We start from the raw sequence: 26,834 nt of genomic DNA, 5'->3' as shown, positions 1-26,834 counted from the left end.
TGGTTCAGCAAACCTTGCAAATTCCTCCCTCCTCTCATCAGTGCAGCCATGAAGAAGAGATAGGAGCATTTGCTTCTTTTTTTAAAAAATAACTGCAGATTTGCGTTTAACCTAAAGTTAACCATCGCAGTGTTTTATTGAAACAAATCATTTTCTTAAACTCTGGTTTTAAAGTTGGCTTGTTTCATCAAACCCTAGTTAATAGTACCCACAGTTTGTTGGGTTCAGATGACCCAGCAAACTGTGGCCAGTCAAAAATGGAAGCAGTAGCTTGCAAACTCACAGCCGTGAGGCTCACCTAGGTTTGTCCTTAGAATGCACTGGGGTTTAGCATTACCTCCAAAGCAGGGAGGGACATGTGTATAATCCTGTTTCCCCCCATAAACATACACACAGATTTAGAAATGAGATTGTGTGACCCAGCCCAGCTTGCTTTATTTTCTGTTTATGAATATTGCATTTTTAACGTCAGGTGGGCAGCAGCTGTGATTCAAAGGACAATGATGCATAATAATGTAGCTTACATTTATAACAAAGAAGCTGCTGTAGAAATTAATGATCGTTAAATGACATTGTCCTGGTTCAGACTGAATGAACCATGGTTTCAGCCCTGGTTAGTAAGCAGATATTAAACCAGTTTTCCTGGCTTGGATGACACAGGACTCTTATTTTACGCAGTCTTAAGCACTGAAGCAGCATGTATTCTGGCAGGGGCACAATCTGTTCTTGGGCTAATATAGAGCAGTTAAAAGCTGAAAGTACTCCAGTGATGTTTCATTTATTAATGGGAAATACCACAAATCCTATAAATAGGGGACATTTTTTAAAAACAAAAACAAAATCCATTCTAACTGACCTGTGAGCAACGTGGATGCAATTCTGTCTGGCCCATTCATTCTTTCTCATAAATGACATGTTGCTGAAACAGAAAAACATCGGGGAAATGATAATGTGCTTTTGTGAAGGAATGCGGTGCTTTGACAGATTTTGTACTCAAGTAGAAAGAATAGCCAGCCGGTTTATGATCTTAGATTCCCCGGAAACTGAAGTGATTCTTGTGTTCTTTGACCCCAGCGCTAGATAATAAATATGCTCCTAGCTTCTATTCTGCTTTTATGTTTCATTGGCTTTGTCAGTAAACACATGTTTTGAAATTTCTAGGGTCCCGCTGGGAAAAAAGGAATGAGTGGTCAAGCTGGGAAACCTGGGATGTCTGTAAGTAAGCAAAATGTTTTATTAATCACACACTAGATTTCAGGTATCAGGTACACAAGTATCCCTATAATGGGAAGTTCTAAGTGTTTGATATTTTATTATGTTTTTATATGTGCTGGAAGTCGCCCAGAGTGGCTGGGGAAACTCAATTAGATGGGTGGGGTATAAAAAGAAGAAGGCAGTGACATGTAGCGATGAAAAACAGCTAATCAGATGGAATTATATTCACTAACATGCAAAGTAGAAAAATTGATATAAATTGTACCATGTGCATATTTCACCTTTATATCTCAGTTCTATGCATGTTTACTTGGACTGTGCTTAATGGGGATTTCTGTCTAGTTAGTGTTTTTGGGATTGCAGTCTATTAGAGCATTAGAAAGCCACACTTCATAAAGTCTCTGTTGTAGTCCTAGACATGCCTGTAAAGGGCTGGTCGCTTTTTTCCCTGCCCCTGCAATTTTTCCTGCGAAAGCCCACTCTTTATCACTGAATCGGAACAAATGGCAGTTAGGGTTTTCCGCAAATTGCCATTTGCTCTGATTCAGTGGTAAAGTGCAGGGAAAACACTAGCGCCCCAAAATGTTTTTAGCATGCTTGGACACAGTGCTTTAAAGCATAAACCTGTTCCTAGATACAAAAGGAAGCCCTAAGATTTCAATGGTAATTTGTAATGAAACCCACAAGTGGGGCAGGGGGTGGGATGTCCCTGGCACATTTTCAAGTATTTCCTTCCCTGGGAAAGTCCTCTAATATAGATCTTTCCTCTTTTCTGATTTTTTCCATGGTTGCATAGTTGTGTACAACATGTTTGTTCTTCTGCTACTGAAGCTTAATGGCCTGGATGGAAAGAGTGGTTGTAGTTGATTTGCTAGGTGTTGCACTTTAGCAGTCCTACTGATTTTAAAAAAAGGCATTAGCCAGTATTATTTCCCTAAAACAAAAGAAGGGAAATCCAGAATATAAAGTGTCTCCATCTAGAGAGGAAGGAAGCATATCTAAAAACAAATTAAATGTTGTCTGCTCTCAGACTTAAGTAACTTTCTCGAGGTATATAACTGTACTTTTTTTAATTGTGTAAAATCATGTTTAGCATAGCTTAGTTGTAAATAGTGTGCTGTTCAGGGCTTTCCTAATACATCTCAAATTTATTTCAGGGTATACCTGGTCCTTTGGGTCAGAAGGGTGTACAAGGCTATCCTGGACCAGAGGGCGTTCCTGGGAACCCTGGAAAGGCTGGCTTACCTGGACAACAGGGCCTTCCTGTGAGTAGTATTTGCACGGTTGTTTTCCACATGAAAAAAGTCTTTAAATATTCTCAGTGCATCATAAACACCTTTAAGCAAGAACCATATGGAAGAAGGGAATTCCATAATTTCCTCCTGCCACCTCTCCCTGAGGGCCAGCAGCATTTGTTTGAGAAGTAGCTACATCATTTGTTTGCCAGTATGGTTCTTGTTCCATGCCATTGTGGTGTAGGCCCAGCTATGCAGAAGCATCTCACATCCTGCAATGGGAACATATTAATCAGATTCGGCCACCTTTCTGCACAACCTTAGTGTCTTTTTTTCCTGCAATAGAAAATCAGTTCCAGGAGCCCCAGTCTGTTTTAGAGTGGTCAGGTGCAAAAGACACAGAGCTTCCGTAGCTTCACAACACCTGGATCGCTCAGCTGGTTAGAGCATGGTGCTGATAATGTCAGGGTTGCCAGTGGCGTAGCGTGGGGGGTGCAGGGGGGGCCGGCCGCACCGGGTGCAACATCTGGGGGTTAGGGTTAGGGGGCGCAAATCCACAGGTTAGGGGGCGCAAATCCACGGGTTAGGGGGCGCAAATTACCTGCCTTGCCCCGGGTGCTGACAACCCACGCTACGCCACTGAGGGTTGCAGGTTTAATCCCCGTATGGGACAGTTGCATATTCCTGCATATTTGCAACCCACTTTTCATCAACAGAGATACCAGGGGTGGATACAACTGCTGAAACACCAGTTTCTATGTATGCAGGAACCCTGGCCAGTTTTACACCCAATCACCCTAGTCTGCTTTGAGCTAGGGCCTTATTTCTCGAAGTCATTGGGGGTTGCAAACTTAGTGCTTATTTATGAAATGTTAAAAGTTCGTTTCTAAGTAACAATGTTTTTCAATAGACAGCATGTCCTCATTTTAAATAGTATTGCTAATATCACCATCACTTAATCACGTTTCCAAGCACAATTCAAAGTGTTGATACTGAAGGAGCACCTCCACCCCCATTGTTTAGCCCAGATACTGAGGTCCAGCTCCGGGGGCCTTCTGCTGGTACCCTCCCTGCGAGAAGTGTGGTTACAGGGAACCAGGCGGAGGGCCTTCTTGGTAGTGGCGCCCAACCTGTGGAATGCCCTCCCATTAGGTGTCAAAGAAATAAACAACTATCTGACTTTTAGAAAACATCTGAAGGCACACCTGTTTGATGTTTTATTATGTTTTTAATATTCTGTTGGGAGCTGCCCAGAGTGACTGGAGAAACCCAGCCAGATGGGCAGGGTATAATAATAATAATAATGCCATAATAATTTAGATAACAATTTATAGGATGCCATCATTGTACTGATGTTGTGTAAGAGTGTCATGCAGATAGATGTATGAAGGTGTGTGTAAGGAACATGGCTACTTTGAAGAAACAAAAGCATGTGTTTGGCATATTGCTCAAAAAAAATGGAACCAGTGGTTGATGTGACTATGTATAACTTGCTTGTCAAGGGTAACAGAGGAAGCGTGGGACTAGCTGGACTGGCAGGATATCCTGGAACTCAGGGACCAAAGGGGTTACCAGGTATGCCAGGAAACACTGGACCACCAGGACTAAAGGTACTTCGAATGGGGAGCTTCTCAAGCCGGCTGGCACTGTGTTTGAAATCTTTCTGCCCGCTCATTCGGAAGTAATATCAAAGGCAGAACTGCAGCTTCTACCAAAGCTTACGCACCTGGTATTGTGGAAGTATGCTCCTTCCCTCTCTGAAAATGCATGTATGTGAGCTGCCTTAAAACAAAAGGGTTTTTCTTATAGGGCTTCCCATTTATTTATTTTTAGGCTCTTTACAAACTTTCGCATTTTATAGGATCACAAGGGCGACCTGTGAAATTTGAAAGCCCTAATTAGTCTAGGAGTGGTACAGGCATTTCTTCAGCCCCAGTGCAAATTGAGCTATCTCTCTGAATTTACTTCAGGAGCAAGACAAGGCTTTTTGAAAGGGTAAAAAAAAAAAAAAAAGAGGGGGGAAAAGAGCATTTAATTTCCCAGCGGTTTGGAAAGAAAGATAGACACAGCCTGCTCTCTGTACCGAAGGGAAGGCCAATTAGTTTGTATTAATTGCCTTGAAAGAGACTGCTTTCTGTTTTTATGATAAGTGAATCAAGCTTAAAGCGAACTACTGGAGAGGGGAGGGGGTAATTATAACTATCATTATAATTGCATTTGTTAATATTGTGGAGGAATGTGGGGTTGTCAGTTTAATGGTTGCTATATTGCCAGCTAGGAGCACATTAAAACAGCAGAGTAACCCTAACTCCCTGCTTAGGGGATTCGTGGAACTTTGGATCCTTTGGACTGAATGGCACCACTGCTCCCCACCCTGAAACGCCCCATATTTGCTGGCTTCCATCAGTGGCAGAAAACCCAACAGTGTTTGCTTCCCATATAAGGGTCTCTGCAGCAGTGAAGCCCACCCAGTTCCCCAGGCCAGAGGCATGTCGATTCCACCACATCCCAACCCCCTCCAGCAGTTAAGATCAAGCTGGGGTTGGTGGGAAGGGATATTCCTACTGAGTTTATATGCCTGGTAGACTGGGTATTAGGGTGTTCTTCTTCCAGGTTTGAAAGAAGGAGTTTTTATTTTATTTCAGCAGCATTGGCTTTGCTTCTATGAACACGCAATGCAAGAAGTCTCACCATTCAGTCCAAATTAGCTGATATTCTTTTGCTTTTTTTCAAAATTCACCAACAGAAAACGAGGGGCCAAAATTAATGGCATCACACAAGCAACAACAGTTGTCCACCAACATTACCAAGGATCAGGCTGATAAGCTGATAACTTATTCAGATCCTAAGCACAGTTTTGAAATATTCCTTTAATCGCTGAACCTCAGAATCAGGGTGAATTCCTGTCAGGAGTAAGCATGGACCAATGGTACCAAATAGTATGGGAAACAGCCTTACTAGAAAAATTAACCAATAAACTGAAACTGACACGGGGACAAATAGAAGACAACGCCTTCACCCCGGTATGGCTCCCCTTTATCACATACACAGCCCAACAAGACAATGACAAAAATCCACCAACAGCATACAAATCAATATGGCTAACCTGATCCAAAACACCCACCCACCCCACTCACACATGAAAATAAAGATCACCACAGCCAACCACAAATGAACAGTCACACCCTACGCCAACTCCAACCTCTCTCACCACCAAAGGAACACAAGTGAACAGCAGAGAACCTGCACAAGCAACGCTGACACAAAACCCCACATATATTAAGTAAAATGGAAACATCGCCACCCGACCCCACCCCCACTCATCTTTCCCCCCTCCACCTCTTCCCGCCTATTCTTCCTAATGTCTCAACAAATGAAACCGATTTGTTGTTTTGATTTTTGTTACGTGGAAAAAAAATACGAGAGACATACATTGCACATACCTTTGTAAATCAAGAAAATCTTTGATAAAAATACATTAAAAAAAGAATCGGGGTGAATTCTGCATCAGCAATCATTATCTATGATTTCTTCATGAAGAAATTCCAAGGCACCATATGCTTCTCCTGTATAAGAATAATAATGAATGTGTACTTTCCCTCTTGTTGCAGGGTGAACAAGGGCTTCGGGGTCATCCAGGAAAGCAAGGTAAAAGAGGTCATCCTGGGACCCAAGGCGATCAAGGCCCCCCGGGAGAACCTGGCCTCAAGGGTCATGCTGTATGTACCGCCTGTTGTATGTAAAACAGTTCTTAGTACCATTCAGATGCAGTTTCATATATTAATCTTCCTATCTGCTAATATTCCAGGGACAATCTGGAGATCATGGTTTGATGGGATTTCAGGGATTCCCAGGTCCCAAGGTATGTGCTCACTTTGAGCCCAGTCCCAAAGCTAAGCACTTTTACATCCCATTAAATGGGAAATATTTAAGCATGTCCTTAACCCTCGCATTGGAGCGAATGGAACTAACATGTTCTTAAACTTTGTGTGGCTGGATCATGTCCTTTTTAAAAATCTGAACTGTAAGCCATCTGTAGTGCATGAAAGATCTTCAGCGAGCACTTCTTAATTGCCCTGAGATTGGAGAGCAAAAGAAATAACATTTCACTTTATGAAACAGCTACAGTAATTTAACTAGAAGTGCATTGTCTGTTGAGGCTTTTTCACTGTATCAGAGATCTAAAGAAGAAGATTGCAATACATAACATTTTGTATTTTATTTTAGTTTCACTTTCACTTTCTTTAATTATTTTTTTAAGACAAATGCTTTTTTAAAAAGTGTATCAGATGTACTATGGCTAAGCTTTTTCTTTTCATTTTTTAGGGTCCTGAAGGTGACCTTGGTTTAATTGGAATTTTGGGACCTAAAGGCCCGGTAGGACAAATAGTAAGTGATTCTGTCTATTAATAAACTTACTGTTCACTGTACAATCTAACTGACATCTCTGCTGTTCCCATGGGTTTATAGTGAAAACTCAGACCACTTTTCTCCTATGCCAGCAGATAAGTAGGAACAACTGAATTTGAGGACAGGTGACCCAGAACAGAATTTGTGAGAGTTGTACTTACACCTTGGTTGACCCTGGTTGAGGCAGGGTCAGGTGACCTGCTTCTGACAGCAAATTTGGGGGTTACCAAGGGAGGATAGAGCATTGCCAGTTATATACTTTAATTCTAATCACCATGGAGGCAAAATCTGCCTGTCTGCAAGATTTAATGAATTAATCAGCACTATTGAAGCTTTAACCATAGATAATCCTGTTCCCCCACGCAATCCCCAGCAATTAACTAGCCATAACATTTCAAAACTTGCCAAATAGATCACTGTGCAATCTGCACAAGCATACCAGTTGTATCTTATTACTTATTGCAAGTAATGGTATTGTTTGTCTGTTAAGCTGAAAATTACGTCACATATAGATAGGGCTTTTAGATAAACAGCAGAGGTCAAGTTCCTTTCAGTACTCAGGTGTTCATAAATGCATGTTCAGAAATACAATTGATTTGGTGTGCAAATGAAAGGGATGCAAACTTATCTCGTCTATTTGCCCTTCTTAGATCCAGAAACAGAACTGGCCTTCTTTGAACATGAATTTAATCTCATATCATTTCACTATTGTTTAATTTTCACCGGGCACGCAATTGTATGTTCTTTAGTCAAATGTCACACAGCACAGTACTGTTGTTCATTTATTGCTCCGAAAATTTATTTACATTTTGATTTTAGGGAAACATTGGCCCTGTTGGTAATGAAGGCATCATAGGTCCAGCAGGCAAACCCGTAAGTACTTGGTCTTTCCCAGCATTGCTTTTCATCGCATAAAGGTTTCCACACTTTGAACAACATATAGATGAGAACTCTTTTGCATTGTAACATGCATGCAAGATAAAAGACTTGTTTTGTAAACAAGAACATGAGAGCACTGATTTCCCTTAATAATCCAACCTTTGCCCACCTGGTGTCCTATGGACATCCATCAGCCCCAGCCTAAATGGGCAATAGCAAGGGATGATGGGAGTTGTAGTCCAAAACATCTGGAGGGTGCACCAGTTTGGCAAAGGCTGCTATAATCCATAAGTATTGCTGCTCGGTTCATTCAGGTGGTATTGAGCCATTCCAATATATCTGCACAAATGTTATGCATAAGTGAAGTAAAGTTAGATATCCTTCTGTTCTGTAGAAATGAATGGTTTGTTCACAGTGTAAAACACATTGAAATAAATGGTTTCTGGAGTGACTATAATTCACTGTCTTTGGGGGGTTTTAAGATGACATGTATTTCTTTTAATTTCAGGGACCCAGGGGTGAAAAGGGATCCAGAGGCGAAATGGTACGTAAAACTAAAGTTTGTAATGTTAAAAATAGGGTGCACAATATATGGGACACGGCATGTTTGGGGGTGATTTCTGCTCCATCCACATCCTGCAAAAGTACCAAGTTGGGGGATCATAACTTCCTTACTAATTCCTTGTTTTCAAGATGTTGTGGGCTGTGTTCATCTGCATCTTTCCAGCTGCTCAGGTGAAAGAAATCTATGCACTTCCAGTGAGTCAGATCTCTAGCCTGTCTGGTTCAGTATTCTCCACACTGATGCCAGGAATTGAACCTGAGAATTTTGTGTGCAAAGGATATACATTGGTACTTCTGGTTGCGAACGGGATCCGTTCCGGAGCCCCGTTTGCAACATGAGCAGAACACAACCCACGTCTGTGCATGTGTGGGTTGTGATTCGCTGCTTCTGCACATGCACGTGACATCATTTTGAGCGTATGCACATGCGCAAGCAGCGAAACCCGGAAGTAATCCTTTCCGGTACTTCCGGGTTGCCACGGGATGCAACCTGAAAAGACGTAACCTGAACCGAATGTAACAAGAGGTATGACTGTACTCTACCACTCACCTACAGTGCTTCCTGCAACATCATGATTACATAGCTTCTGGGGACAGAAGTGCAAGTGGTAGATAGATGTGCCTCTGCGTAACTAGGAATTGTAGAATGTCACCAGAAATATTAGTTATTCTTGCAGCTGCAGTGTAGTAATATGGGCTTTTTGTTGAGAGCGTATTTAGGCGACGCTTGTTAATATGTTCACAGAATGGTAGCTAAGTTTAGCAGCACTCGGACTAATCCTGAACACTGTTGTCACTGCAGTGACTTGAGTGAAGATCAGGACCAGCCCAACTTTAAAAGCAACCCATGAAACTCAAGATTTGTGTCTTGAGACACTTATCTTGGATCATAGCATAGATGATTGGAACAGCAAAATGTCTTGGGCCAACCCTGGTAAAGTAACCTTATTGAGATTTATTTTAGTACTAAGGGATGGAACAACATAGGCCAGAGAGTACAGACTTTTTCCTTTCTCATAAATGTCATCTTCAACGCCAAATCCTTGCAGCTCAATCTTACTTGAGAGCAAAGCAATTATCAGAGACCTTTTAGAACCATAGTACATCCCAATGTCTTTCCCATATAAGAACCCGCAGTAGTCTGTTCCTAATAATTTTCAAGTTCGTGGCTAACCTTCAAAACAATCACTGGTTTCTGTGATCGTTATTGTTTGCGTTTTCGGCAGCAGATATGTTCCATGCATGTTTACCAGAAGTAAATTCTTCTGTGTTCTTGATATTTTTATGAATGTTCAGTGTCCGAAGATGCTCCTCCTCCTCTTATTCCCCCCCCCCCGATAGTCTACTTTGCTGTCACATAAACACATCTTCCTGTTAATGGATCTTTCCAGGGCGTTTCAGTGGAAAATAGGCGTCTCTGTGTCATTTAAGTACTCTTTTTGCCTTTGAAATTGTGCACCGCTGGCAATTAGCAATTTCCTTCCATCACGAATTCATTGCGTGGGCCACTTGTCAGAAAAGGGCAGCACAAAGCAATTAGCTTTGCCTTTACAGCCAGGGTGAAAGTTCTATTTCCATGTATTTTCACAGACATCAAATAATTTTCATTCAGCTCTGTACTGAGCCTGAACACATTCCTTTGAAGCAAAGAAAACTGTTGGCAGCCTTCCTAGATGCCCGATTACTTTTAACAAGGAATGGTATTAGGATTTCTGAGCAGAGCAATTAAAAGCAATAAATAAGAAAGGGGTAGCCTTCTTTTTCTATGAATAAACAAGAAGTCAGAAGTATACTGTGTTTCCTGGAAACAATATTTTTTGCCAGTTCAGTACTGACAAGGAGAGTGTACAACAAAAAATATGCAGTGCAGAAAAAGCAAGATCATGCTTCTCTGAGTTTCAGGATTATAGTCTTCTGCTCATATTGGGGGGGGGGGGGGGCCAAGTACATCAATAGTCAGAAAATGGTAACTGATTCTGAAAAGGCTGGATACAAGGACGAGGGGAACAAACTATAATGGAGGTTCCAAGAGTTCTATAAGAGGTATAATATATCTCAAACCTCTCTCTCTTCTTCTCAGAAAGTCAGGCTGCATACACAATATACATTTAAAACATACATTTGACTTCCTCCAAAGAATCTTGGGAACTATAGTTAACCCCCTTGCAGAGCTGTAGTTCCCAGCACCCCTAACGAGCTACAATTCCCATGATTCTTTAGGGGAAAGCCATGTTCTTTAAATTTATGGCACATACTCAGCGTCACATACCTATCTGTTCTGGACCTGTGGAAGAGCCTGCAAAGCAAAGCTATGGCAAAGTTATTCTTCTCTTGAGTTCAATGGCATTGCAAGGCCAGAGGAAAGGCCCTATTGCTGCCACCTACTGACCTGTAGTGTTGTGGTTTTATTGTTTTACCGTATTTTTCGCTCTATAAGACGCACCAGACCACAAGACGCACCTAGTTTTTGGAGGAGAAAAACAAGGAAAAAAAATATTCTGAATCTCAGAAGCCAGAACAGTGCGCAGTGAAAGCAGCAATCCCTCTTGCTGTTCTGGCTTCTGTGATAGCTGTGCAGCCTGCATTCGCCCCATAAGATGCACACACATTTCCCCTTACTTTTTAGGAGGGAAAAAGTGAGTCTTATAGAGCAAAAAATACGGTAATTTTATTAAATATTCTCTGTGGTTTTTGTTTTATGGTTTGTATCTATGTCTGGGGAGCACAGAGACTGCAGCCAACTGTCATGCTGCATCCTGGGTGGTCCTACCCCATAATAGGGTTGGACAGACCAGAAATGAGACCGCAGAGTGACGCTGAGGCTTCTGAAGCCTTGCGATGCTTGTACAGACAATCATTTTTGGGTTTCTGCGGCATAAACAGGGAGGCAGAGCAGATAAGGGAAACTGGTGTAGCAGAGAAGGCGATAGATAAACAGAGGAAATAGGACTGACTGAGGAAGAGGAGGAGAAAAGGGGAAGACTTGAGGGGAAGGATCAAAGAATTGTAGAATTGGAAAGGACCCCAAGAGTCATCTATTTTAATTTCAGCTAAAGTATCTAGGGGTCTTAGTATGGACCACAAGTTTAACATTAAAGTGTGGTGCTGATGACGCCAAGGTTGCAGGTTTGGGACAGGTATGGAACAGCGGCATATTTCTGCATTGCAGAAGATTGAATTAGATGATTCTCAGGGTCCCTTCCAACTCTACCATTCTATGGTTTTATGAGCCAACAGTGTGATACAGCAGCAAAAACAAAACAAAACAACTAACGCTATTCCAGGCTCCATCAACAGACATATAGTGTCCCAAACAAGGGAAGTCATAGTCCTGCTCAATTCTGAGTTGGTCTGACCACACTTGGAATACTGTGTCCAATTCTGGGCACCACAGTCTAAGAAGGATATTGACAAGCTGGAATGTGTCCAGAGAAGGTCTGGAAACCAAGCCTTATGAGGAACGGTTGAAGGAATTGGGTATGTTTAGCCTGGAAAACTGGTTGGACAGTGTTCTCGAAGCTACCAACATGAGTTTGACCAAACTGCGGGAGGCAGTGGAAGACAGGAGTGCCTGGCGTGCTCTGGTCCATGGGGTCACGAAGAGTCGGACACGACTAAACAACAACAGCCTGGAAAACAGGAGAGTGAGATGGGATATGACAGACATTTTCCAATATCTGTCTCCAGGAAGATGGAGCAAGCTGGTTTTCTCCTGCACTGGAGGCTAGGACCCAAACCAATGGATTCAACCCATCCTATGGCACAGCATGTAGACATTATATGGGGAGGTGTTACTTCTCTATATGACATGCTTATTTAATTTCCTGAAAAACACACACAGTGTCCATTATACATGACTAATAAATTAATAATACAAATTTTAATAAATGATTTTTATTTATTTTTTGACTGACGGGTTGGCTGGTCGAAAAAAACACAGAATTGCTTGCTCGTGATATGCTTTAAATCCTTTATTAAACCGTTTTAAAATGCTAAATGCACCCACAGTATTCACAGGGGGTAGGACTGGATAAACAGAGAACTCCAGTAATTGAGTCGTATTGGGCTGACACCTTTGACAGAAAGCTTACTCAGTTTTTTAAAAGTACACAGACTCGCTTTAAAAAGTACACAGCAACTCAGGCAAATGGTCTACAGTGCACTAAGAAATCTTTGTGTAGGTCATAGCTAGTAGAGAATAGCCTTTGTCGTCCTGGTCCATTTTACAGATAGTTTAATATATGCATTAAACATGTCAGTCTTCTTTGTAAACTGCATTTCATTCTAAGGTGGTGTATAGAGATTTATGTTACTTTTTTTAAAAGAAAAACTGTATTTCATGCATTTTTATCATCTCTTTTTACTCAGGGACCTCAAGGATCACGAGGCCATCCGGGTCCACCTGTAAGTGAATATACATTATTTTAAAGTTTGCATAACTGCATAATTGTATGAACCACTCTTATATGGCGTTCCCCTCTCTCCTACCTTTTAGGGTCCCCCAGGGCCACCTGGTCCAAGAGTAAGTTGGCTATGTTTTCTATGATGGTTTCAGCATTGAATACTAAAAGAGTTGGGGCACTATCCTCTAGAACTTTTGTAGTCACTATTAAGAAGGGGTGGTGGTATTATGGTAGTTTGTTGTTGTTGTAAGATTTATATACCGTCCTTCATTAAAAGATCTCAGGGTAGTTGACAAGATAAAAATACAGATAAAACACAAATAAATAGGGTGTTTGTTTTTTTAAAAAAAGTACCCCCCAACACATTTAAAAGACTGTAGAATATTAATCACCCAAAGGCCTGGCACTGAAAACGCCAGCCAAACTTTCCCTGGGGAGAGGGATTTTTTTCGTGTTCTCGTTTTTGTATTTTTATGTTGCAAACCACCCTGCGATCTTCGGATGAAGGGCTGTATACAAATTTAATAAATAATAAGAACAATGAATGGGAAGTGGACAAGAGTAACCATGCCCAGCTGCCATCCCTTTCAGTGGAGCATGCCTAGGAGGAGATTCTCTGCCCACTGAGCAGGGCAATGCAGTGTAGTTGGCAGTTTGAATCCCTGCAACAGAGTGAGCTCCTGTTGCTCTGTCCCAGCTCCTGCCAACCTAGCAGTTTGAAAGCACACCAGTGCAATTAGATAAATAGGTACCGCTGCGGCAGGAAGGTAAATGGCATTTCCGTGCGCTCTGGTTTCCGTCATCGTGTTCCATTGTGCCAGAAGCGGTTTAGTCATGCTGGCCACATGACCTGGAAAGCTGTCTGGACAAACGCCGGCTCCCTCGGCCTGAAAGCAGAGATGAGCGCCAAACCCCATAGTCGCCTTTGACTGGACTTAACCATCCAGGGGTCCTGTACCTTTTTTTTACCTTTCTCCTCGTAGGCATGTTTACTTTCATGGGGCTGCATTTAGGATTGCAGCCGTGAGCCGCATCAGGGCTTAGAAAGGTTTGCCTTTCACTTGGTTCATGTTCTGTGTATAAGCAATTTATTGAGTCTTTATAAAATATTACACATCATGCTGTTCCTAGGGATCCTTCCTAAAAGGCAATATCTGACTAAGCCATGCTAAGGATAGATCCATTGAAGCCAATGGATTTAAGTGAATCGTGGCTGACTTAAGTCCATTGCATCTACTCCGAGTATTGAGGAAGTGTGTCCATCCAAAGTATTTCACGCTTTTAAAAAACCCTTCTCCCTTCTTTGCCACGTTTTGCTCTTTTTAACCAGTATCCACCAGTCCTCAGTCACAACTTCACCACAAGCTTTAATGTGTGATTTATGGCAGTTCCCTGCATTGCAAGGCACAAACTACCTTGAAGCATAGAAATGGCAATTGTAGGAATTGCAAGCAAGCCTGGAAGATTATAGTAAAATTAGCACACTCTACACTCCCCCCCCAAAAAGCCATCTCTTTTTTTATAATATTTTTAATTAGTTTTCAATTACAGTGGTGCCTCGCAAGACGAAAAGAATCCGTTCCGCGAGTCTCTTCGTCTTGCGGTTTTTTCGTCTTGCGAAGCAAGCCCATTAGCGGATTAGTGCTATTAGCGGTTTAGCTGCTATTAGTGGCTATTAAAGTCTTAAGGGATTAGCGGATTAGCTGCTAAAAGGCTATTAGCGGCTATTAAAGGCTTAAGGGATTAGCGGATTAGCTACTAAAAGGCTATTAGCAGCTTAGATCAGCTGATAAGCGGCTTAGCGAACAGCTGATAAGCGGCTTAGCGAACAGCTGTTAAGCGGCTTAGGGGCTTGGGGAAAAGGCTGGGAGGGGGAAAAAACCCCCAGGAATCGCAAGGCATTTTCATCTTGCGAAGCAAGCCCATAGCAAATTCGTCCAGCGAAGCACCTCCAAAACGGAAAACCCTTTCGTCTAGCGGGTTTTCCGTCTTGCGAGGCATTCGTCTTGCGGGGCACCACTGTACAGTCAAATAATAGCCTCATTTTAATAATACCAGTTTCTAATACAATTATTAATACCAATTGCTCAAATACCAAATTATATAATTTAGATAAAGTGCCCCCCCCCCCGCATGCTAGATTTGCTGGTTTTCTTTATTCCTGCATTCCAAAATCTTTTTAATTTCAGTTGCATTCCGGTCATAATAATAATGCCTTTTACAACAACAGCAATAAGTATTTTAATTATGTGGCAGGAGCCAAAGAATGTGCATAATTAATTTCTGATGTTCTGATGGTTTGTTTGTTATGCTGCTGATATTAAAATGTTTGATTATATACAGAAGCAGATTGACATCAGTGCTGCTATTCAAGCCTTGATTGAATCCAATACTGCGTTACAGATGGAGGTAAAAATATTTGCATGTTTAGCTTGTCACATGTATACATGTTATAAAAGTCGGGTCAACGTGGTGTAGTGGTTAAGAGCAGTGGACCCGTAATCTGGTGAACCAGGTTCGTGTCTCCGCTCCTCCGCATGCAGCTGCTGGGTGACCTTGGGCTAGTCACACTTCTCTGAAGTCTCTTAGCCTCACTCACCTCGTAGAGCGTTTGTTGTGGAGGAGGAAGGGAGCGTATGCGCATGATAAGCTGTATGTCTTCACAAATATTTAATTCATCACACATTTACAAATATCATCTACTTGGCAGGGGCGGGAATAATGAGGGGGAAACTGTACATATAAACACCGCAGGATATAGAGAATAAGTTTTGCAGCTGAGTCTTTGAGACCTCTGGCCTAAATGCTCAGAATGTTATGCAATAGCGGTCTGCTTAATTGGAAACACATTATATGAATGAAGTATTGTGTTTTTCGTGAGGCTGCAACTTGAGATATGCACACAGTGCATTTATAAAATGTACTGATGGCTTTTCTTCGTACCTTACCACTCCATCAGAACTTGTTTCGTCCCTGCCATTCATGTAATAAATGTGCTTGTGGGGTCAGTCATCGTTGTAGGGGGCTGAAATGATGTTCTTCTGCAGAGAGTTCCCAATTTGTCAGAAATCAGGCCACAAGGTTCGGTTACTGGGAAACGCTCTTCTTCCAAACATGTCCACCACCACTATGATCGCTGTGTGAAATAGTTAAATAAATATCTCAACCCCTGTGCCTATGTCATTTCTGAGCCATTTGATGATTTTTTAGAAGTGTTTTTTTTTTAATTCAACCTACTTTAAGGGACAAAGCACCCATCTAACCTTTGAAGAAGTGGTGGTTTCTTTCCCTTCTTCATTTCACAATTCTTATTGCCCTCTCTAGGATAGGAATGCAAATCTGCATTATTAATGTTATTATTCTTTTCCTTGAAAAGGAAAGCAGTATTCCTATTTACTGCAGCAGCAGCAGCATCCAGTCTCTTGTTTCCTTCCATGCGCCATTATGTCTGGGAAGGATCTCATGCTATTGCCTTAGAATAGTGATTAGCTATTTTGTCTTTCAAAGACAAAAATGTCATTGGGGTATACTTGTTTGGATTTTGGGAGGTTAGCATGTGTAGACTTTCTGCATATATGAATCACTTTCACTTAAAAAATTAAATTCCCTCTTTATTACGTATCTTTTACCTCAGTGTAACTTTCAGTATCTCTTGTGAATACGTTGCCCTTTCAGTTGAAAATCCAGCTTTATGATCCAGTTTGCCATTTGGCCATGTCTCCGTACTAAGGCATTTTTTGGGTGATGCCATAAAATGTCAATTTTTGTTGTTTTTTTTCTCCTTGGCAGAGCTACCAAAACACTGAAGTAACATTACTGGATCACAGTGCCGAGATATTCAAAACATTACATTACCTTAGCAATTTACTGCACAGTATTAAGAACCCTCTGGGAACTCGAGATAACCCAGCACGTATCTGCAGGGATTTGCTTAACTGTGAACGTAAGGTGTCTGATGGTAAGTCCCCCCCCCATTGTTATTAATTGCTCTGAAATGAATCCTAATCCTATCTGTAGCGACCATACACAATCTACAGTGCATTTGGTTTTGTGTTTAATTCAGCTATCTGGGCATTTTTGGCCAGTTTGAGGTACTGTTTCTAGGTTGGATGGTGACTATGGTTGGAGAGCCAGTGTGGTGTAGTGGTTTAGAGCGGTGGACTCATAATCTGGTGAACCAGGTTCGATTCCCCGCTCCTCCACATGCAGCTGCTGAGTGACCTTGGGCTAGTCACACTTCTCTGAAGTCTCTCAGCCTCACTCACTGTTGGGGGGGGGAGGGAAAAGGAGATTGTTAGCTGCTTTGAGACTCCTTAGGGTAGTGATAAAGCTGAATATCAAATCCAAACTCCTCCTCCTCCTCTTCTTCTTCTTCACTGCCTCTGCAGCATGGCTCTCACACTACTTGAGTGTTCTCTTGAGTCTCCTATCACTGCTGTAGGATTCAGCTAGCATAAACATATCACCAAAAGAAAAGTACCGTATTTTTCGCTCTATTGGACGCACCGGACCATAGGACGCACCGGACCATAGGAGGGGGAAGAACAGGGAAAAAATATTTTTTCCTTGTTCTCCCCCTGTAAAACAAGGTGTGTTCAAGGTGCATTCACCCGAGCCTATGGAGCTGGCGGTGGGGGGAAGCGCTGCTTCCCCCCACCCCCAGCCTCAAAGATCCTCTAAGCCTTTGGAGCGCAGCGCCCTGCTGCCCTGCAGAGGCTTTGCGCGCAGCCGTCCCCAAGCCAGAACAGCGAGACGGAGGGCTCCGTCTCGCTGTTCTGGCTTGGGGACAGCCTCGCTAGCCTCTGCAGGAGAGCGGGGTGAAGGCACCCCGCTGTCCTGGAGAGGTTTTGCGTGCAGCCGTCCTCAAGCCAGAACAGCGAGACGGAGCCCTCCGTCTCGCTGTTCTGGCTTAGGAACAGCCTCGCTAGCCTCTGCAGGAGAGCGGGGTGAAGGCACCCCGTTGTCCTGGAGAGGCTTTCCGCGCAGCCGTCCCCAAGCCAGAACAGCGAGACGGAGCCCTCCGTCTCGCTGTTCTGGCTTGGAAACAGCCTCTCTAGCCTCTGCAGGAGAGCGGGGTGAAGGCACCCTGTTGTCCTGGAGAGGCTTTGCGCGCAGCCGTCCCCAAGCTAGAACAGCAAGACGGAGCCCTCCGCAGTGCTCCGTCTCCCTGTTCTGCCTTTCAGCTTAGCGGCGCAGCCTGCATTCGCTCTATAGGACGCACACACATTTCCCCTTAATTTTTGGAGGGGAAAAAGTGCGTCCTATAGAGCGAAAAATACGGTAACTCTCGCTGCTTTCACAAGATGATTGTACAACTCTTTGGCTGTTGTTACTGTGGAGCCAATTTTTAAAAGGAGTAAAAAGTGTAAAACACTTTGTTACACCTTTTCCCACTTCCGGATTTCTCCGTTGAACATATTTGAGCCTAAACTCACACCTATTTTCCCCCCTCCCTCTCCATCTTGGAAACTGGAAACATAAGGCTGGAAAATTCTATTTTCTTTTCTAATTTTTCTGCCTTCCCCAACTGGTAGGAAAATACTGGATTGATCCGAATATTGGATGTCCTTCTGATGCAATTGAGGTTTTCTGCAACTTCAGCGCTGGTGGCCAGACATGCTTATCACCTGTCTCTGTAACCAAGGTATGTTGTTCCCTTCTGAAAGACCCTCATTACAGTCTTCTGGATTCTACTTATGCCTTTTTTTTTAACGTAACCTCACCGTATGCGCCTAAGAACAGGAAAATACCCTGATAGTATTTCTTAGCACTGGATTAGATAGTTTTCTGAAAATCAGTAAACTTCAACTCCACATTAGGGCCAGTGAATATTTGCAATATATACATAGGAAGCTGCCGTGCAGAGTCAGACCATCGGTTCCGCTTGCTCAGTATCGCTATTGTCTGCACTGACTGGCAGGCAGCTTTCCAGGGGTTTATGCAATACGTCTCCCTCACCCCTATCGAGAGATCCTAGGAATTGAACTTGGGCTCTTCTGCATTCAAGGCAGATGCTGTACCACTGAGCTACAGCCCGTCCCCAAAAGAGGGTGCTTTGCAGCTGAGAAGGGGCAGGAGAAATGTGTGCTTAACCTTCCCCCATCAGCTGCTTTTCTCCATGCAGGGTTGCAGGCTCATGTTTGCAAGATAAATCAGGTTCGGAACCCTAGCAAAGGGAGGAGGGAGAAGTTGGTTCAATCAGCAGGGAACTCTTAGGCTAATGTTATACGTAGCTGCAGTGAAGTGTTAGTTCAGTCATCAATTATGGGCTTGTTCCTTAGGCTGGATGTCCAAAAATAAAAGGAAAAAAAAAAAGGTATTTCTGAGTGACTGCATGGTAGTAAGCTCCACTTACCGTCATATTCAGCAGTCATAACATTGAAATGCAAGTGGTTAATTTGAGTTCTCAAGTTACACAGAAGACAAAACTCTTTTCTTACTGATAAAATGACAGTTATCACTCAGTAATTTCTGCTGTTCGATGTGGCACTGTACCCTGGCTCCCGGAACATTTGGTGGATTTAATGGAAAATTTGAAAAAACAAGAACAGGAGTGTCTTAAAATGCTGTTACACCCTGGGACGTAGACTAATGTAAAAGACCATGTTGTACACAGCTGAAGAAACATTGGAAAACACTAGCAAAGTGTCATATGGGAGTGACATATGGAAGAGCAGGCATTGCTTCAAAGAATGTCGTCTTCTTTCCACCCCCATTAACATTATGAACTGCACACTGTCATCTTCCTACTCATATTTATGTAGTGCAAGTTTTCTGTGAGGAGAACATATTTCTGTGGAGAGCAGTATGCATGTTTTGTCTAAATAGTTTACATTAGCAGATTAAATGTCAATAGTTTGTTATACCAGTGGAAAGAAATGTTTATGAAGCGTTTCTAAGGTATGTCTAAATTGCATGGGATCACTGTGCTTTTGTGGCTATGAAGTGCAATCTGACTTTCCGCACTAACGTGTGTTTTTGTTAAAACAGTTGGAGTTTGGCACTGGAAAAGTGCAGATGAACTTCCTTCATTTACTGAGTTCAGAAGCAATCCATACCATCACAGTCCACTGTCTAAACACCCCGGTGTGGGGAACCAATGACCTACGTGCTCAGAGGCCCTCCGTCAGCTTCAAAGGATGGAATGGCCAAATGTTTGAAGCAAATGCTCCACTTGAACCAAAAGTGCTTCTAGATGAATGCATGGTAAGCCATCTGCTTGCATTGTTAAAATTTGCAGTGAAAGTAGTGTTTAGTTTGAATTAATACAGATGAGAGTTGAAATTCTGGACATTTACTTTACCCACTACTGTTAACATTTAAGATTTTACTTCAGAGATTCTTATTTCTTAAGGATACCAACACAGAGACACACCTAGCACTCATGCAAAATCCAAACGTACCTCTGTCCAAAAGTTGCAAGCAGCTGTAGTGCTTTCTTTCCCCGTCACTTAGCATCAGGCTCCATTTAACCATAGAGTTGTTAGCCTTGGTGTTCTTAATTACTCACTGGGCAGGTTACAACATTTCTATCAAACTGTATTTAGAAGTCTCTGCTTGGGAGAAAGCAATAGTGCTTCATAGGATAAAGAGGGATGTGGACGGCGTGAGCCCTTCTGCAACAGTGCACAAATGCCACAAATACCTCTATCTGCACTACTGGTACCCATGCCAAAGATGGGTCACCCATGTCCTAAATCAGAGTTTTCCAAACTTGGGTCTGTTTTTGGACTACAGTTCCCATCATCCCTGACCACTGGTCCTGCCCACTAGGGATGATGGGAGTTGTAGTCCAAAAACAGTTGGGAGACTCAAGTTTGGGAAACACTGTCCTAAACGAATGACAGAACTCAAAAAGTCTGAATGTTTCGGACTATTTGATGAAAACTTGAAAGAGCTCCTTTCCCCTCCCAATCGCTATTGAATTGCCTCTGGTTTATGAACAAGATGTTGCAATCCAAATACTTCATGTTTTTTTATTTGAGAAAGCCGAGAAGTATCCATTTACACATGATCTGGTCTTGTCATCATTTGCTCTTCCTGACCTCAAAGAGCAGAATAAATGTCAGCATGACAAGCCCTTAAAGAACTGGAAGCTGTGCAAAGTAGGTGCTAAAATGCTATCAAATCAGCATTTTCCATTTGGTTAGTTTTCTAGCTCTTTCCACTCACAGCTATTAAACATATTATGTACTATATTTATATCCGACCCTTCCGCCAAACAGCTCAGGTTAGTCTACACAAGGACATCCCATTTTATTCTCATAATAGTCCTGTGAGGTGGGACTGAATGATAATGTGTTAGTCCAGTGTCAATAAATTTAGTAAGTACAAAGGAATCTGAAAACAGATTTCTGCAGTTCCCCAAACTATCCACTAAAACACACTGGCTCTTTATGAAACTGTGGTGAATGTAGGCTGGAAATATATGATAAAGGTAGTGCTGTGAAGTTACTGAAAAGTGCAGTTTTTCTGTGAGATTCTCTGAGATCTTTATCTCTTTCTGCAGGAAAGAGATTCCTACACAATTTCACAGATGCCTGTCTGCAGGGATTTCACTTTTCAGTGGCTTCCACTGTGCTCACATCTTTGACTGGTTGGGCAAATACAAAAATTGCAAACTTCCAAAGCCCTCGTCAACCCAAGACACTGTTGTTGTTGTTTTGATATATTTATAGATTGCACAAAGTTTTGATCCAAACATTATCAATCCTGAAGTGTGTACTAAGATGTAGCTTTTAATTTATTCATAACCTTTTTTTAAAAGAGCATTTTTAGAACTGAGCAGGTTACACAAAAAGCTCACTTTCCAAATCCTTTCTGGATTTTCTCCATGGTGCTGTTTTCCACACAACATTAAGAAAGCATAAAACAGGGGTCAGCAAACTTTTTCAGCAGGGGGCCAGTCCACTGTCCCTCAGACCTTGGGGGGGGGGCGGACTATATTTTGGAGGGGGGGGAAATGAACGATGCCCCACAAATAACCCAGAGATGCATTTTAAATAAAAGGACACATTTTACTCACGTAAAAACACCAGACAGGCCCCATAAATAACCCAGAGATACATTTTAAATAAAAGTACACATTATACTCATGTAAAAACACGCTGATTCCTGGACCGTCCGTGGGCCAGATTTAGAAAGCGATTGTGCCGGATCCGGCCCCCCGGGCCTTAGTTTGCCTACCTGTAGCATAAAATAATGTACCAAATCCTGAACACATTAATATACAAGACCAAGTGTAATGAATAAATAATTGTCCTTCGTTATTGTTTTTCTCTCAAAGGGCTAGAAAATATTAAAATATTAAAAAACCAGCATAGGGGCTGATTGTTAATGTGTGTTAATTAACACTCTTGTTATATGCATTGCAGATTCAAGATGGCAGCTGGCATAAAACCCAGTTCCTTTTTCACACTCAAGACACCACTCAGCTTCCAGTTGTTCAAGTGCAGAAATTTCCTCATCTCAAACAAGGACAACAGCGTTACATAGAAAGTGGCCCGGTGTGTTTTCTCTAGACTTCTGAATGGAGTGGAGTTTCTCACATGTAATTGCTGCAAGTAGTGGTTTTTAAAAAAAAACTGCAGAAGAAATATAAAGAAAAATGTTGGTGCTTTCTAAATGAATCTCAGGAAGAAAAAGACTTCCTCCTAAGAAGGAGATATTGCTCTTAAATAAAGAAGAAGAGAGAGACCTTGACAACCTTAATAAAGTATTTAATTTTCCATTGGTGCTTTTTATATTATTCGCTGGAACTGAAAACACTACATATATCTGGAAATTCTTCAGAAAACCCAGTGTTTTTTAACCTTCGTAACAGCATTTTCCCGGGACACCTTAAGGAAAGATAGAGGCATGCAGTACCAGGAGCAACTCTGGCTAACGCTCCCAAATGTGCAATAGCTTGTATTATAATTGTATGACAATGAGTTATGCCACCGTAAAACAAATCGTTCCCTTAAACACTTAAGTTGTATTACAGTCCTTTGTGGACACAGACATCTTAACAGATGATACACTACCTCTTATGTGTTTCCTGTTTGTGTTGCCTGGTGCTCTCTGTACAACTCAAAAGTCTTTGTGGCCTTGGTCAAGATTATTTGGATCATTTTTTTATTACTTTTTTTTTTAGACTGTATGTGCTGGTTGCATTCATTGTAAAATTGTGTCTTTTAAGAAATATTTGGTCACATACTTCATTATGAGTGAAAACATTATTTATGTGAAAACCTTGTTTAAAATGTTTAAAATGTCTGTAGACATGGAAATGGTACATGAGGCAGAACAGTATCTGGTGCTTATAAGAAGAACAGGATTTTGTAGTTGTAGGACGACTACACACAGTAGTCTTTTAAGAAGTTTTTGGACTGCAGTTAAAGATTTTATCTATCAAAGGCCATCTACAATGATGTATTGTGTAAATATTTTGTAACTTGTTGAAAATGTTAATACAGCATATATTTAAATGGCTGCTATTAAATTATAATAATCTTAATTACTTCAGCCTCAGGGGCATTCTATCCCAGTAATGTTTTACTGTTTCACATATATATTTATTTCAGCCCAAATATTTTGCAACTCAGGAACGCAGTACCTCAAGGGTCAAGGACCACCTCTTCCCATATGAACTGACCCAGACTTTGTGGTCATCATCTGAGGCCCTCCTTCGTGTTCCATCTCCTTGAGAGGTCCGGAGGGTGGCAACACGAGAACGGCCTTCTCTGCAGTGACTCCCCATCTGTGGAATGCTCTCCCCAGGGAAGTTCACCAGGCGCCTTCATTATACAGTGGTACCTCGGGTTACATATGCTTCAGGTTGCATACGCTTCAGGTTACAGACTCCACTAACCCAGAAATATTACCTCGGGTTAAGAACTTTGCTTCAGGATGAGAACAGAAATTGTGCTCCAGCGGCGCGGCAGCAGTGGGAGGCCCCATTAGCTAAAGTGGTGCTTCAGATTAAGAACAGTTTCAGGTTAAGAATGGACCTCCGGAACGAATTAAGTACTGAACCCAAGGTACCACTGTACACCTTTACACGCCAGGCAAAAACGTTCCTTTTTAACCAGGCCTTTGGGTGATCTGATTTACATCTTATGCCCTTTTAAAAATGTATTTTTTTGGGGGGGGGGAGGCTGCTGGGTTGTTGTTTTTATCTTTATTAGGTGTTATATCTTGATGTTATTCTGTGAACCGCCCTGAGACCCCCGGGTACAGGGTGGTATATAAATTCTAATCATAATATATTTTATCCATCAAACTGTCAGAAACAGTCTAGCAACTTATCCTTTAAAAGTTCCTTTCTGTTGTCAACAAGGTTCAATCCAATATTATCTGCACCTCCTTGTATTTGGGGAGGGAAAGTAGTTGTTTTCAAACAGTCTATCAGTTCCAGTCCTTCCTTCTGGAGCAAAGAGAACAAGTCTGTGCCATCTTTTGCATAATAGGCTTATGCAAGCCTTCTCCAGGCTTAAATGTACCAATCTCTTTCAACCATTCCTCATAGATCTCACTTTATTGACTCCTCACCATCTGTTTTTTCTCCACTAGGTGCATACACTTGTCAATTGCCTTCTTAAAAATCTCCTCAACACAACCATTAAAACCTGATGGATGCTTTTTGGACAGCCATTAAAACAATTTATGCAGTTCTTCCAAAATGTCTTGCCCTGCAACTGTTAGATCCTATGAAGTCTAAGATTTGACGTCTAGTTTCATGAATCAGAATGGTAAAACCTACGAAGCATATACATCGAGTATGCCCACCAGCAGCAGAAAGCCTTTGCTTGGTGTTCTGCAAGCTTGTCAACTCATTAATGTAGCCCTACTCCCATAGCTTCAATTGTAAGATCTGACATCTATAAAAGGAGATGTAAAGGTTTGGCTACAGAAAAAGTCATACACATAGGGCTTTGTGGCTTAAATGTTCAGAAGCAAAAAAACCCCACAGATGTTTAAAATCATTCTTATTTGTTGTGATTTAAGCGGTAAAGATGGAGTTTGGGACTTGGTTCATATTTTTTTATGCATCTGGATCTGAAAATACAGCTACTACATTTGTTTAAAGAAATCTACACCCTTCCTGGATTTAATGCTTCATCCATTGGCTAGTAACATCATTATTGCAGATGTTTCTGCTAGGAAATATACCAGGGTTAGGAAGAAAACAAGTAAAGTGTCGCTGTTTCACAGATCCACCCAAACCAACGCCTCATAAATTTGTCAGTCGCTGTCCAAAAAAAAAGAGGATCGCATTGTAAACAACCCTAACTCTAGGGTCAAGTCTGTTACTTGAGAGTCTCATCAAAGGGATCATTCTAGCGTAAAATGACTCAGAAAATGTAGTTTGCTTATACTGCATTGTAATTTCTATCTGCTAAAGAGTTTAAGGATTTCTACTGAAGTGCTTAGGGCTCTGTTTCAACAGATCCTGGAAATTTACTACCATTATATATGTACAGTGGTACCTTGGTTTAAGAACAGTCCTGTTTACAAACGATTCGGTTTATGAACTCCGCAAAACCAGAAGTAGTGTCCTGGTTTGCGAACTTTACCTTGGTCTAAGAACAGAATCCGAACAATGGAAGGGCACCGGCGGCAGGAGGCCTCATTAGGGAAAGCACACCTTGGTTTAAGAATGGTTTCGGTTTAAGAACAGACTTCTGAAACAGATTAAGTTTGTAACCGAGGTACCACTGTGTAATGTTATGCTGGCGATAGCTGGACCACTGGATTGCTCTGCCCTGCTACACAGATGTGATAATTGAGGTTAATCTGAGACAAGCTCATGAGAATTCAGCTCTAAAACCTGTTGTCAACACCAGGCCCCCACAATGTAACATAGGAAAAAAGGAAATACATTTGCACAGGTGCAGAATGCCTTTCCTGGGCAAGTAACAGTATAGCTTTTTTTAATTTATGAGACTTGAAGGGTGTCTGTGGCAGAGGAGGCGGCTTATAAATTCTAGACAGCAGCTGCCATCTTGTGCTACATGTTATGAACCATCCTGGGTATAATGAGAAAGCAGAAAAAGAAAGGAGAGGTTTCCTTTCATATCCTAAGCTTCTCCAGGTACTCTGCACATTCATATGCGTAGATGTGTGAGTGCATACATGGTGGAAGCATCAGGAATATTAAAAACACATGTACACACATAGTCTTGCATCAGGAATATTAAAAACACGTGTATACATATAGTCATCCCTTGATTCACCTAGAAACAATTGTTTTTTATGATTGTAGGATGTGTTTTTAGGATTTTTGAGAGTAGATCTGGAAGAAGCTACAGCAAATTAATACAACCCTATACTTGTTTGCTCAGAAATAAGTCCCAGTATCTTCAACAGGGCTTATTCACTAGAAAGAGAGTTTAGGCTTGCAGCCCAGGATAGGTTATTCAGAATACACTGGGAGCACTACTCAGAGAGATTGTTGTCTCAAAACAATTTTGTGTAGCTAGCAACACTTCCTTTGCAGCTACGGGGATCGAACCTGCAACCTTGGCATTCTCAGCACCACCCTCTTAACCATCCAACTGAACAATCTGCCAGGGGTCTACAAGCTTCATTCGGGTAGCCTGTGCGGTGCATCCGCATTACTGATTATATCGTTTTATTTATTAAACTTGTACACCGCCCTTCCTCCGAAGATGGAATCTAAAAGCACACCATGAAAACACAAAATGCCTAACAAAATGCATAATAAAACACTCCCATTCGCACCCATATTTTAACGCTGAGCTTTGACTGCTTTCCTTCTGTTGCATTTTTTGTACCGTTTATGGAATTCGAAGTGTGACAAAAATAAATGAAAGGTGGCGCCGTGAGAAAATTTTAAAACAACAAAAACACAGTTTTAAAACAACCCAAACCCAAACCTGGCACTGCCTGGCAAGGGCAGGGAGGGGGGAAGAAACCCCAAAACACCAATTCAAATGGGTCCCCTCAGCCGTTTTCAAACGGGGAAAGTTTGGGGAGCCGACTGCGCTCCTCCAAACTGCGCACAGCATCCCCAAGGCTGGCGCTTTAGCCCCGCGGAGGGAGGATGCTGCTTCCTCCTCCTCCCACAGCCCAACCTCGAAGGCATCCTTTTCGATGCACTTCCCCGAGCTCCCGCCAGGGGCCA

At 42.0% G+C, this 26,834-nt stretch overlaps 1 protein-coding gene across 2 annotated transcripts in view; it reads left to right on the top strand.

The window, feature by feature from the left end:
- COL24A1 (collagen type XXIV alpha 1 chain) overlaps positions 1-23,204 on the top strand; it is a 167,053-nt gene extending 143,849 nt beyond the window's left edge. The window contains exons 46-60 of one of the 2 annotated variants that reach the window (XM_083444747.1): positions 1,162-1,215; positions 2,373-2,480; positions 3,953-4,060; positions 6,062-6,169; positions 6,259-6,312; positions 6,777-6,839; positions 7,680-7,733; positions 8,248-8,283; positions 12,672-12,707; positions 12,799-12,825; positions 15,050-15,115; positions 16,496-16,664; positions 18,241-18,350; positions 19,697-19,912; positions 22,081-23,204. In XM_083444747.1, coding sequence (XP_083300873.1) covers positions 1,162-1,215; positions 2,373-2,480; positions 3,953-4,060; positions 6,062-6,169; positions 6,259-6,312; positions 6,777-6,839; positions 7,680-7,733; positions 8,248-8,283; positions 12,672-12,707; positions 12,799-12,825; positions 15,050-15,115; positions 16,496-16,664; positions 18,241-18,350; positions 19,697-19,912; positions 22,081-22,227 — 1,356 coding nt within the window. In that variant the 3' untranslated portion in view covers positions 22,228-23,204. Of the gene's footprint in view, positions 1-1,161; positions 1,216-2,372; positions 2,481-3,952; positions 4,061-6,061; positions 6,170-6,258; positions 6,313-6,776; positions 6,840-7,679; positions 7,734-8,247; positions 8,284-12,671; positions 12,708-12,798; positions 12,826-15,049; positions 15,165-15,339; positions 16,665-18,240; positions 18,351-19,696; positions 19,913-22,080 lie in introns of those variants that run through there. The other variant, XM_083444748.1, reaches the window with a different exon arrangement.
- Positions 23,205-26,834: the final 3,630 nt, after the last annotated feature.

This window comes from Podarcis tiliguerta, assembly GCF_965153285.1.
Source record: "Podarcis tiliguerta genome assembly, chromosome: 6".
In the NCBI taxonomy this organism is placed as follows: domain Eukaryota; kingdom Metazoa; phylum Chordata; class Lepidosauria; order Squamata; family Lacertidae; genus Podarcis; species Podarcis tiliguerta.
The sequence above is the reverse complement of the archived record's forward strand: the minus strand, read 5'-3'. Positions and strand labels throughout refer to the sequence as shown.